Source organism: Eubalaena glacialis, chromosome 4 (assembly GCF_028564815.1).
Source record: "Eubalaena glacialis isolate mEubGla1 chromosome 4, mEubGla1.1.hap2.+ XY, whole genome shotgun sequence".
NCBI lineage: Eukaryota > Metazoa > Chordata > Mammalia > Artiodactyla > Balaenidae > Eubalaena > Eubalaena glacialis.
This window is the reverse complement of record NC_083719.1, coordinates 167,701,619-167,714,034: the sequence shown is the minus strand read 5'-3', so window position 1 is coordinate 167,714,034 and position 12,416 is coordinate 167,701,619. Positions and strand designations below refer to the sequence as shown.

The following is a 12,416-nucleotide window of genomic DNA, read 5'->3' as shown; positions in this document are numbered from 1 at the left end:
GTTGCCCATGTCCCCGCAGTCTGCTTTCTGAACCCAAAGGCATGCTGCAGCCCAGGCCTGAGCACACATGTCCTGCACCTGGACCCAGGCTGTTTATACCTGCAGAGCAGGTTTCCTCTGCTGCTGCAGGTCTTCACAGGCCCTGCCCAGCCTGCATCAGCAGCTTCCATGTCCCCATCCTCCCTAGGGGTCTTGAACTCCCACCTCCTGTGAGAGAGTAAGTGTTGGGAACCTCTGGAATATGGCCTGGGCCCCATACCTGCCTGGGGAGAAGCCAGGAGGCCGAAGCAGTGGTTGAGGGTCACATTAATTCTCTATACACAGTGTAGTTTTTAGTTCTTCCAGGGATTTATTAAGGCATTGAGCACAGTGTGATTTTTAGCCAACTGAAATGAATACAAGGAAATATATCAGGACCTGAGGGATATGTTTTTAAGGTTAATGGTGAGGATGACGAGCTGAAAGAGAATTGAGAGTAACACCTGTGCAGGGGGCACCCACCCTGGTGCAGCAGATGCTTTCTGCCCGTGTCCCGCAGCCAGAAGCTCAGGCTCAGGGCCTTCTGAAAAGCATCTCGAAGTTCTCACCACTTTGGTGCCCAATAGGCACTCGACCCCCCTACCTGGTGCCAAGTGGCAGGAAAGCCCCCAGAGCACGCAGCTGCAGAAGAGGAGGTGGAGGACAGGGTGTGGCCTGGCCACAGTGCAGGGCAAGCAAGGGCAGATCAGAGAGCCCCTGACACTATGCAGGGGCCAGGAGGCCCAAGGCAGAACGAGGGGGTGGGGAGCCCCTGCCTGGGCCCCAACTGCGACTGTTCAGCCTTCTTTCCATTTACAACTCACTGCTTCTGGGGAGAACCGGAGGGGTGTGTCCTTAAAGAGAAAACAGAACGGGAGGGAGGGAGGAGAGGCCAGCCCCCAGGCCTTGGAGCCCTCAGCCCAAAACCACAGACTGCTCATGGTCACTGGAGGTGCTAAACTGTCTCTCCACCTTCCTCTGGTCCTTGATCTTGAGTCCAATGTCTACCCTCTTCTCAAAGAAGTTCACCAGCACGGACTCCGTCAGGATGGAGGCCAGGATCTGCTCGAAGGAGATGCACCAGTCTGTGTCAACGGCACCCCCAGTGTGAGTGGTGGCCATGGGGCTGTGGGCTTCCCCACCCACCAGCACTGTGTCATCAGCCAGGTCCTCACACTGCAGGGAGCCCGTGCTGACCACTGAGTACGAGGACATGGACATGTCGTCTTTGGTTTCGTCGTCAGACAGAGGCTGGGAGGGGGAGCCCTGCCCCTCGCCGCCGCCCCCTTCGCCCACCACCTGGCTCTCCTGCGGTGCTTTCCCAAGGTGGGTGTCTCCACCCGCTTTGGCCTGGGGGTCCCCTGCAGCTGGCGGCTGAAGCTCCTGGGCCGCGTCTTGAGGGGGGTCTGGAGCTGGCGGCTCGCCCTCCTCAGGGGCACTGTCCCTGGTCTCTCTGCCCGACCATGCAGAGAACCTCCTCCCCACCTCCCCAATGCGGAGCAGCAGGCTGGCCACCGTGGCGATAGCGTGGTACAAGTCCTGCTCCATGGGGTCTTCGCTGAACATGTTGTAAAGCGTCTTGCACAGCTCTATGAACTGCTCCTTTTAAGGGGAAAAACAGAAAAAGGGCAGGGAGATGGTAAAGAATGGGTCAGATTGCCCTCAGATCATCCAGACTCACAGTGCTGGCCATTCTGATTGGTGTGAGGGTGCTGTCCCGTTAGTTGTCTCAGTACACCTGTGTCTTGACATGTCCATTTCACAGATTAGGACACTGAGGTGCAGAGAGGGAAAGGGCTTTCTTTTCCAGCTGCCTTTCTTTCAGCACATATAGGAACATTTAGAGTCTCTCCCTGTCTCTATGTCCATTCTGTTAGCAGAGACAGACCTATTTCTATCATACCTTTCCAAACCCAGTGACTACAAGTGCTTCTTCACTGTGTTTTAGAATCGCTCTGAGTTTTTTATATCTTTAATCGGAAGCGCCTTCAACTCTCCTTTAAGAACCTCTTTAGAGAGTGATGACAAGGTAAGGCAGCTTGGGTTGGTTGAGAGGGGTGAAGAGGTCAGGTTCCAGGTCCTGAAACCATATTTAGGCTTCCTGGCCTGAGAATGGGATGAAACCTCCCTCCACGGCACCCCATTCTTCAGGCCTGTGGATGAGAGAGCACCCAGATTGCAAGGTCCCCCTTCGGGCAGAGCAGACCGTGGTCAGGCTGCAGCTCAACAACTGCCTTTGGTTACATGTCTGTGGTCCTGGCTGTAAGACCCTTGGCAAGATGCCACGGTCCTGACGCAGAGACCAGCAAACAAACATCGGGTGGTGGGTCGAGCGGGCCTGTGTGTGCACAGCTCCGAGCGGGGCCTGGCAGGGAGCAGAAGCGCTGTGATGTTGTCTCATAAATGGTGGTGTGAGTCTCTGCCTTTTGAGGCTAACCTTCCCCAGTGCTCCTCTGGTTCACGGATACCGATTAAACCAAAGCAAGTCATCACCAGCGGAGTGTTCTGGACAAGGCCCTGAAGCAACTGACCCCTTGTCCTCCTAGAATAGTCCCTGACTGCTGCCTGACTAGATGTTCTAAAGGTAGGCAGGAGAATCCCTACATTCCAGGGGGTGCTGGGACGGTGGTGAGGTGCTGGGTGGGAGGGCTCAGCCTTGGTCAGAATTTTCCAGAAACATCTGTTGTGTGTTCTGATTGGGCCTACCTGGTTCATCTTGGGAAGATCCTTAATCGTCTCCTTCTGAACCTCTTTCTCCTTAGCCCACATTCGAAGGTAGTGCCGATAGTCGGGAGGGCTGGTTCCCTTCTCCTCTGCGAGTTGGGAGAAAAAAATTAATCTCCATCTGTCAAATGAGAGAAAGAGGGCTGGGGGCTGGTAGCAGGAGGTAAGTGGGTTTAAGTATTGTCTGGCACGGAGTTACCTGGGCCCTATTACAAAACACCCCAGCATTTGGGGAGGTGGTGATAGGAAAAAACACCCTAGAACACTCATGGGTCTCCCCTGAGTTATGCTGAAGTAGGTCTGAGCTAAGCTGATGAGGATGGCCCCAATCTATCTTCCCCAAGATGGTGACAGAACCATGTGGAGGCTGGAGAGAGGGTGGCATGAGAAGGAGAGGCCGGCTGGGCACCTAGAGGAGTCCTGGCAGGAAGCAGGCACCCCCAGAGGGAGGCGGTGATGGCTGGGGGTGTTCACAGCTACAGGAGATTCAGGCCTGGGGCTGATGAGAGCTGGGCAGCTGATGGGCTGGGCATTCACCTCAAGGAGAGCTGTGGTGTCAGGCATACATCTGCCATCTCCCCAGGGTATGGGGCTCTTCTGCAGTGACAGGGCAACCAGACCCCACCCACCCTGGGGCCTCTACCAGCATCAGCAGATGTGGGCCTATATACACACCTCTTCTTTTTTCTTGGATGTCATTTCCAGCTCCCTCTTGCTCTTCCTGCTGTAGTGCTTCTGTACAATGGGATGAATAAAAAGAACAAGAACATTCTTCTGTTATGACTCCAAACCACTAAGGTCACTGAGTGGTCGGTCTAGTCTGTGCTCTCCTGCGGAAGCGGACCTGGCCCTGGGCCCTGGATGCTGCTTCTTTGCCTTCTCTGAGCAGGGCTGTCTCACTCCACCTGGTTACACTGAACCAGAGAGCCACTGAACCCTCACATCCTTTCTTTCAAAAGAATACAAGTCATACCACACAGTTCTTAAGTGAACGATGGCGCACGTTATGGGCAAAAAGTCTGAGACCAATGATTTCTATAGTTTCTGCTGATAAAGGTCAAACTCAGGGGAGTCCTAATTACCAATTCAACCTGCAACTGCCACACTAGCTGATGAGGAATTTTATGTACGTGAATCCTGCGCTCAGCACTGTATTTCTTAAAGTGACATATTTGCTGGAGTCTGCATACACCATGCTCCTTACGGTGACCATGAACTTGGGGCGAGCAGGCTGCCCAGCTTTTGCAGACCTGTTCCCTGAGGGAATGTGGCTGGTGGGGGAACCTCAGGTGGGACGGCAGTGTCCCAGCTCTGAATGGCTCTTGGCAGCTATGTGGTGGCAGGGAAGGGCGCAGCGCTCCGGGCTCAGGCTTCTCACCAGGGAACAGACCGCTGCCTGTAGGCTACGTGAGGTCTGAGGACAGGGATCTGTACCCCGAGTCCCTGGCCTCTCCTGGAAGTGCCTGGGACAAGCCTAAAGCATCCTTGATTTGCTCGAGTATAACAGAAGATACATCTGTTTCTTTAGTTTGTATACTTGAAATCAAGGTCCTCAAGCTTCATAGTCAAGTTAAGTAAGCCTTTGGCACTGTCAACAGGATTGCTTTGGGTATCTTGATAATACCTTGATAGTACCTTTTAATTTCCCTTTTGAGCGTGTATCATCCTTGGTGTGTTATTACCTATCCCCCATGAGAAATTATAGGGTGGTGTTTTGGTTGGTTTTCTAGGTGTATTACATACCACCAGCTTGATTGCCAAATCCCAGGCCCAGAATGCCCCATCACCCTGGACCCAGTACTCCCAACAGGTTTTAAGTGTAGCACAGGGATGACTTCTAATAGGCACTCAACATACGTATTTTTCCCCAACAAAGAAGTTGTGTGGAACATGAAAATGTTTCCAAAGAAAGCATCTACCACTCTCCTGCACCTCTGCTCAGCTGTGCTTTGTCTGTTTCACAATGACAGCTTTGCAATGATAGCATTTTGTGTTTTCCTATGACCATGATGACAGAATACTTTCTGCATGTGGCTGGGGAGGTGACACCCTAGTGCCTGCGCAACACCCGCTATACTGTGTGTCCTCATTTACTGCCCCCACGCAAGCACAGCAGCTGCCCCTCTCCACCCCAGTCCACGGCTGGCTCTGGGTCCTCCTCAGAACTTAGCCACACAGGAGGCATTTCTGGAACTAAGAGCTTCCAGGCCTCCTGACCATGCAGGGGAGCGTTCAGGAGATAAAACCCAAGGTCCTGGGGAAACCAAGTGCAAAGGGGGCGCCCCTGCCCCCCAGGCACTGACCTTGAGCCTCCCAGGGCAGGAAAAGATCCAGGTCGGAGGCCAGAGGAGATGCTGGAAGGGACAGCAGAGGAGGAGCAGAGGCAGAGGGAGGGAGAAGCCCGGGTCCGGGAAGGCAGAGACAAGAGAAACAGGAGTGAGAACACCCCTGGGGGGCCTGGCCCTAGAGAGAGAGGCAGCTTCCCCCGGCTCTCGCTCCGCACCTCCCCACGCAGCACACTCCCGGAGCCCGTGGAGGGCCGCCAGCCACCTGCAGGCGCCCTGCAGCAGTGCTGCTCGGCACAGGGCCTGAGGCCAGTGGAATACAGAGTGCTCACCTTCTGAGGAGCTGTTCTCGGTGAAATAATGGGTCGCTTCCAGGGCTGACTCAGCCTCCTCTGGGCTCAGGGCTGTGCTCGGAGTGAAGGAAGAGTGAGGGCAGGAGGGAACAACTTGATTCTCACCGAACGAAACCTCCCTGAGCCCTGGACAAAGGCCCTCCCCCCACCTGCCACTGCGTGCTCCACAGCTCCCAGCCCCACCAGTATGGTGTGCAGTCATAGTGGTAACAGCTGTCGACTGATTCTGGCTGACTTGTGCATTGTGTTTGAAAATGTTATATATACATATCCCGGATAAAAATCCAGTCAGCGCAGCTGGGAGTTGGTTGAGCGGCCATCCTTTCTCCCACCCCATGATGATGCGGCCCAGAGGATTCTTTTGGGATGTTTTATGCTCCTGCAGGTACATATGCGGGGACCGGCCAGGCACAAGTGACTTGTTCTCACTTTATACACTTGGGCATTGTTCCACACCAGCACATACTGGCCTGCCTCATTTTGCGATAAAGTAGTCTCTGGGGTGTCGGATCCACTTGGTTCTGTGCAGGGGGCTTATTCTCCCCATTGTACGGAGGGGGAGGAAGTGAGCGAGTTTTAACAGTGCGTGGCACAAGGGGAGGTGGCAGGTGTGGGCCGCCACTAGAGCCCTAGATGAAGCAAGGTGGGCAGAGGTGGCTTGGGAGTGGCAGGGCTGGCCGCACGTGCCCTCATGGACAGGCTCTCGGCACAGTGGGGTCTGCCCAGCCCAGGCCTCTCTCTCAGCAGAATGAGAGGTGGCCTATACCAATCTTTCCATGGAAGTGTCCCCAAGGCCACTGTTCCTTGTTGTGTTACAGGGAAAAACCAGCCACAGGTGAGAATATCTGTGTCAGGAGCAGTTGTCTCTCCAACTCTGGATGCAGAGAACAACCCTGAGGGAAACTTTAAAACTACAGTCTGGGCCCCGCCCCAGGCCAATCAAGTGAGAGCCTCTGGGATGAAAAATCACTCAGGCCAACTCTGAGGCAGCGCTGACTCCCAGGGGCAGGTCATGAACAGCAGCAGGAACCCAGGACAGCTCCACCCCAGAGCAGAACCCCTGGGGCCAAATTTTCACCTGCCCGTCTCAATTCCCTCCTGTGAAAATGGGGAAGCCCTCCCCCCTGCACTTGGAGAACTCTGAGTGGCCACCCCTACTGAGCCAGGCGAGCTAGGCTGATGAAGCAGTGAGACCCCATGCTTTGGGACCAGCTACTGTGGACTATCCACTGTCAGTGTCCCAGCAGGCCCAGCACTGCTAGAGAAGCCAGAGGAGAGCAGCCATACAACAGGGCTCCCCGGCCTTGGCACTCCCAGGCCACTCCTCTGGTGAGAAACAGGAACCCTTGAGAGACTTAAGGATAAGCTAATGAACACAAGAGATTCAAACCTGAATATCCACTCCTGTGAGTCCCCCTCATGAGGGGGTGTTCTAGTTGAGTGACACAGTGCTCCATCTGGGCCTTTGCCTGTGGGCAGAGTCCTCCCTGAGACTCCCGCACATCCCTTCCCAGGCCACTCAGGTCATGGCCCTGCTCTCAGACCAAGATTGGGCTGGGCTTCAGCCCCCATGCTCTGGCTCCTCCACGCTCTCTGTCAGGACGGGTGAGTCTCCTAGCTGCCGCAAGGCCCAGCACTCCACAGAGGCCTGTGCCTTGGAATGCTGCAGCTCCAGCTCTGGACACGTGAGAAGCCCTTGCTGAGGAGTGGGATGGGAGGCTCTCACCTGGAGGCAAGTGCAGCTTGTAGAGCACCTTGAGCTTCTCTGTCAGGTCCCCATGGTACATCCTACCTGTGGAGGAAGGCCAGCAAGGAGGCACGCTGGCAAGAGGGCACAAGAGTCCCACGGCCAGTCCACATTCGAATACCTCCCCTTCCAATGGGTTCTGGTGGGACCCTCCTCGCCACCTGACTCTCTCCTGGACAGGACCCTGGGGGTGAGCACCAGGCCTCTGGCTTTCCCCTTCTCTGGGGCCTGCAGACCCGGCCTCCAGCAGTGGACTGAGGGAGGGGAGGGGAGGGAGGGCTCCCATTGGACCTCCATGTATCTCCAGTGGGAAAACTGCACTTCCTCTAACAAGGGTCAAGGGCTCCAGGCTGCCCTCAGCTCGCTGCAGTGGGAAGACTGGCCAGGACTGGCATCTGAAGGCTTCCTCAGAAAGGGCGTTGGCACGGACAGGCCCCTGCAGGCCCTGGAGCCACTCACTCATCCCTGTCACGAACTCCTTGAAGTTGATCAGCGAGTCCTTATTTTCATCCAGGAGCCGAAACATGCGCCCCGCCAGCACGGGTGTGTGGGAGCCACAGGCCCAGGGTGTCAGGCTGGCAAAGAGTTCCCGGAACTGGTTCGTGTCAATGCGGTACTGCTCCAGGTAGGGCAGGCTGGGGTCCCGACGCACAGCTGCAGGGTGGCTGCTCCCCCAGTACTGACTCGCCAGCTGCTTGGCCTGCAGGGGGCATAGCCTGGTAAGATGGCCTGGCCTCCTGGCCCCTGGGTGCTTAGGATTACCAGGCTGGTTGGTGTGTTCACCCTCCTCCTCCATCCAAGTCTGCAGAGTCCTGGATAGTGAGCACTGGGCTAGACACAGCATCTCACAGAACCTCCTGCGTTGGTACCATCAGCCCCTTGTTTATAGCTGTGGGAGTCAAGACAGGGCCCTAGGACTGCCAGCCACAGCGGCCAGAGCGGGTGAGAGGCAGCACTGGCTGGACTGCTCTGACCTTAAGGCCACAGCAGGGTGGTTATCTTGGGGGTTGAACCAGAGGCAGCTGGAGGGGCAGATGGGACCCGACAATGAGATCAGAAAGGCATTGTAGACATGGCTGTTTCTGCCTGCTCTTCACACCCTTTCCCCTTCTTCTGTTAACAGCACCTGAACTTTTCTTGGAGAGCCCCTCTTGTCCCACCCTCAGGCCATGGGGTGGGCACGTGGCCCAGTTTTGGGTCAGCAGCAAACACCCTCCTGTAGCCACAGCACCTAACTTGAGTCATTCCAACAATCAACCCTAGGCTTTTTGCTAAAACCACTTAGAAAGAAAAATTTTCTTTTCACTGGGGTTACTGAGAGGACAGGATGACCTTGGAGATGCTGACAACAGTCCTGCCACTTTGTAGGAAGAGCAGTCCAGGTGATATCTGAGGTAGGGGAGCTTGACAGGATGTTGGAACACCTAGATACAGTCATGCCTGAAGCTGTGCATTCCTAGACTTTTCAGTTTCATGAGCCAATGCATTCCCTCTTATATAAGCTGACTTGAGTGGATTTTCTTCCACTTAAAAGAGTGTCCTGCCTAAACTCCAAGAAGGATTAAATCCTACCATGTGAACTTTGTAGTAACTGCATCTGAGGATGCTTTTAAATCTACTTGTCTCCTGGCAGGAGGCTGCTACGCTGAGGATGAATTTAGGGGACTAGGATGGGATAGTGGTCCTCCCTTGCTCTCGGCTGTCACCTTAAACACCATGTAAAGGTCCTCCAGCTCTTCAATTGAGAAACCAACGTCCCCAGGTATAGCTCGGACCTAGAAGGAAAGAGAAACAGGAAGTATTAATGAATTCTCAAGTTCCTGCTCTTTGAGAGAATCCCCATGTGGATGAGGGCGAAGACACAAACTGGCCTCTTGGTGTTGCCAGCTGGCTGAGCACATGAGGGTAGTCCATTCGGGAAAGAAGGTGTGGTCCACACTCTTACCCCTCATCACCCATCCTGCCACTCAATTCACACTCCCTGAGCTCCTTCCTGGTGGGCACTGGGGGTGCCTTTCTGAACACCCAGTCAGGCACACAGGGTGAGGGGCAGTGATCAAGAAACTGCTATCTGGATCCCTCGAAAGGTCCTGGCACTGGCTCTTTGGAAGGTGACCTAGAACTTCCCAGTAACTTCTCTCTCCAGAGACAGGAGGACAAAGGCTTGCAGCAGAGGTCAGCGGGCTGAGTGGATGGAAGGCTGGGTGGCTAAGTGTCGCTACCCAGGGGCAGGGGTTAAAGCCAGGCCGGAGGGCTCAGTCCAGAGTGGGATCATGCTTAGCCTTTAGGCACTGAGGCATCAGAGAAGCTTCCCTGTGACCAATCCACAAGCAGAAAATTGTGACCAGCCCTCTCCCCACTTCCCTAAATTTGCACCTTCACTCCTGGATTCCAGTCCCACACAAGACAGTGCTAGGGGACTCTGCATCCTGCTTCTTGGGGAAGTCTGGAGATTGCTCGGCAGGAGCAGCCCACTTGGTCACCATCCCCACCCCGGCTCCAGCCTGCACCCTGGGGCCATGGGAGCCCGGGCCCGTCCGTACCACACTCCTCTTGGCCGTATCCTCCAAGGACTGGATCACTTTCAGCCTCTGTTTAAACCGCATCTGTTCAATGTCCTCGGCCCTCAGGCTGCTGAATTTCTACCAGTCAGAGATGACTCAGTGAGATAAGGTGGAACCACAGAGCAGAGGACAGCCACCCGCCATGGCCAACTGCACCCATGGCCCAATGGAGTGGTCTGGCCAAGAAGCCCCCAGGGAATGCTGACCTCATATGACACCTTCAGGAGGTCGAAGATGTCCACCTCTTCAGGAGGGTCATCTCCACTGGTCAGCAGGGCATGGAGGTGTGGGATAGGAGGAGAGACACTCTGCTTATTGACCACATTATCCAGGTATCTGTAAGGATTAAAGGACAGAAATCTAGATCACCCACAGGTGACAGGGGTGTCTTACCCATGGCTAAATGATGTGGAGAGACCTAATTTGCCCAGACTCCCAATCAATGAGCGAGTGTGCTGAGGGCTGGGCATCCTCCAGGAGAGAGAAAGATGAGCCACTGCAGGGAGGAGGGGGAGAGGCACGCCCTGGTGGGTACCCTGGCAAATCAGGGATGCCCCCTGGAGGCAGTGGAGAGGCTTGAGCACTAACTCTGAGAAAGCTAGGCTGTCCACTGGGGTCCCACGGATGGGGGGCGGCCTTTACAAGTCCAGATCCTACCAAACCAGGAGAGAGGTTTGTCCCAGCTGGAGGGATGACACGCTTCCTCCATCTGGCGGGTCACTGGGCCAGATGTGAGGACTCCCTGCCTGGCCAGGAAGAATCAGGGACCAAAGGAGTGTCCCAGGAGGAAGGCGAGGGAGAAGCCCTGCTGTGGGGGTGTCCGAGGAACACAGCCTCGGGACAGGGCCTGACTTTGGCTGGACTAGCCCAGCCAGGACCTCACACTCTCCCAGGCTCTCTGGCCGGGCCTGACACTCAGGTGGGAGACACCCACTGGCTCCGGCACCATTCCTGGTCAGGCCCTGCTGCTGAGGAGGGGCCCCATCTGTCTGGTGTGGGAGATGGGCATGAAAACCACTTGCCGACTCTGGCCACGGGCTGAGTATCTTGTCATCACTGAGGACAAAGAGCTAGCATGGCCCATAGCAGAGAAGCAACAACTCTGCCAGCCTGGGACCCTTGCAGGTTCCCAGTCAGCACCTGGGCTGGCTCGGCAGGCAGGTGGCAGCGTCCCTGGCTGTCCCTGGTGGCTGGGAGCATTCCAGGCTGGGCAAATACATGCACGTGGGCTGGCATGGCGGTATAGAGCTCAGGGCCTGGGCCACAGTGAGGACCCCCCCCCCAGGAAGGCACCTGGATATAAAGGCCTTGAAGGCCAGGCTGGGGGACTTAGATCCTTTGTCCAGAAAACCACCAGTGGCACAGGGAGTCCCCATGTCCCAAGGGAGAAACAGGGTCAGATTCTGATCAGGAAGAGCCCTGTGGGATGCTGGTGGATGAGACTGGAGCAGGGAAAACTGTGACGATGCAGACACAGGGTCCTTGGCAGGGGTGTCATGGGTCTGCCCTGAGGCTGTAGGTGTTGAAGGGAGGGGCTGGACGCCAGAGGGAGTCCACGAGGATGGGATGCGGGGACTGAGGGAGGACGAGGCAGCCAGGATGACCCTGGGCCTTAGGCGTGCCTGGTGGATATCAGCTCATTCAGCAGCTACCGTAGGCCCAACATGGGCCCTTGTCTAGGTGACGGGGTGAGAGTGATGCTACTGAGCTGGGAAAGGCACGACCAGGACTGCTTTGTGGGAATAACAGACACCCAGCCTTCGCTAGAGGCGGGAGGCCCTGCTGTTCCAGCTGCCTCCTGCCCACCAAGCCCTCTAGCCCAGTGTTCTCTGGCCCCCTACCTGTTTTACCTTCTCCCAGCACTTATTACTACTCCAGTACTCCTCTGTCTCCTTCCAGAAAGGAGGCTCTCTCCGCCCCCCTGGAGTATCCCCGGGTCTAGCCCTGTCTGGGCACTTGGTAGGTACAGTCCCAGGATGCTGACCAAGGAGCACATAGGGCTGGGGAGGGGTGGGGTGCTGCAGTCAGTGCTGGCCAGCTCCCCAGCAGGAGGAGGGAGGCCGGCTCGGTCACCTGCCCAGGACGGTCATGGCCTCGCCCTCGTCGCTGCAGCCCAGTAGCTGCTCCATGTTGGCATCCAGGATGGCCAAGGCCACCTGCAGGATCACCTTGATGCCCTCATAGAAGAAGCAGTCAACAATGACCGCAGCGCTCTCAAAGGGCATGACGCTGAGGAAGAGGGTCAGGAACCAGGAGAGTGAGATGCTGGAAATCACCCCCAGGTCCTGCATCTTCTCAGACAGCTGGGGCAGGAAGTCTCTCGTGAGCTCTTCGAAGATGCCTTGGTCCACCAGGGCCCCTAGGGAGAGAACGAAGGAGTCTGAATGGTGAGCTCACACCCCTGACTCAGGCAGGACCTCATGTGGGACCCCAGGGTCTGAGTTGCAAGAAGCCCACCTGGTCCCCAGCCAGCTCTGCTTACAACTGAGGGCTGGAGGTGGGCAGGTGGGGTGGAGAAAACAAGAACGGAAAAAATCCTGTAAGTTTCCTTTCTACTACTTCCAAACCACTGTGTGAAAAGAACGATTTCTTCCACTATACTTGGATTTTCTTTTTGGGAAATACTAATTTCTCTCTAGGGCGTCAGAAGTAAACAGTGAGCAGCTGCATAGCACAGGGAGATCAGCTCGGTGCTTTGTGACCACCTAGAGGGGTGGGATAGGGA

At 55.8% G+C, this 12,416-nt stretch overlaps 1 protein-coding gene across 2 annotated transcripts in view; it reads right to left on the bottom strand.

The window, feature by feature from the left end:
- Nucleotides 1–329: 329 nt before the first annotated feature.
- TBC1D9B (TBC1 domain family member 9B) overlaps nucleotides 330–12,416 on the bottom strand; it is a 44,291-nt gene continuing 32,204 nt past the window's right edge. The window contains exons 12-22 of one of the 2 annotated variants that reach the window (XM_061190053.1): nucleotides 11,765–12,050; nucleotides 9,898–10,027; nucleotides 9,671–9,769; nucleotides 8,834–8,902; nucleotides 7,587–7,827; nucleotides 7,107–7,172; nucleotides 5,360–5,431; nucleotides 5,046–5,096; nucleotides 3,418–3,477; nucleotides 2,725–2,831; nucleotides 330–1,620 (exon numbers count right to left, since the gene is read on the bottom strand). In XM_061190053.1, coding sequence (XP_061046036.1) covers nucleotides 934–1,620; nucleotides 2,725–2,831; nucleotides 3,418–3,477; nucleotides 5,046–5,096; nucleotides 5,360–5,431; nucleotides 7,107–7,172; nucleotides 7,587–7,827; nucleotides 8,834–8,902; nucleotides 9,671–9,769; nucleotides 9,898–10,027; nucleotides 11,765–12,050 — 1,868 coding nt within the window. In that variant the 3' untranslated portion in view covers nucleotides 330–933. The remainder of the gene's footprint in view (nucleotides 1,621–2,724; nucleotides 2,832–3,417; nucleotides 3,478–5,045; nucleotides 5,097–5,359; nucleotides 5,432–7,106; nucleotides 7,173–7,586; nucleotides 7,828–8,833; nucleotides 8,903–9,670; nucleotides 9,770–9,897; nucleotides 10,028–11,764; nucleotides 12,051–12,416) is intronic. The other variant, XM_061190054.1, reaches the window with a different exon arrangement.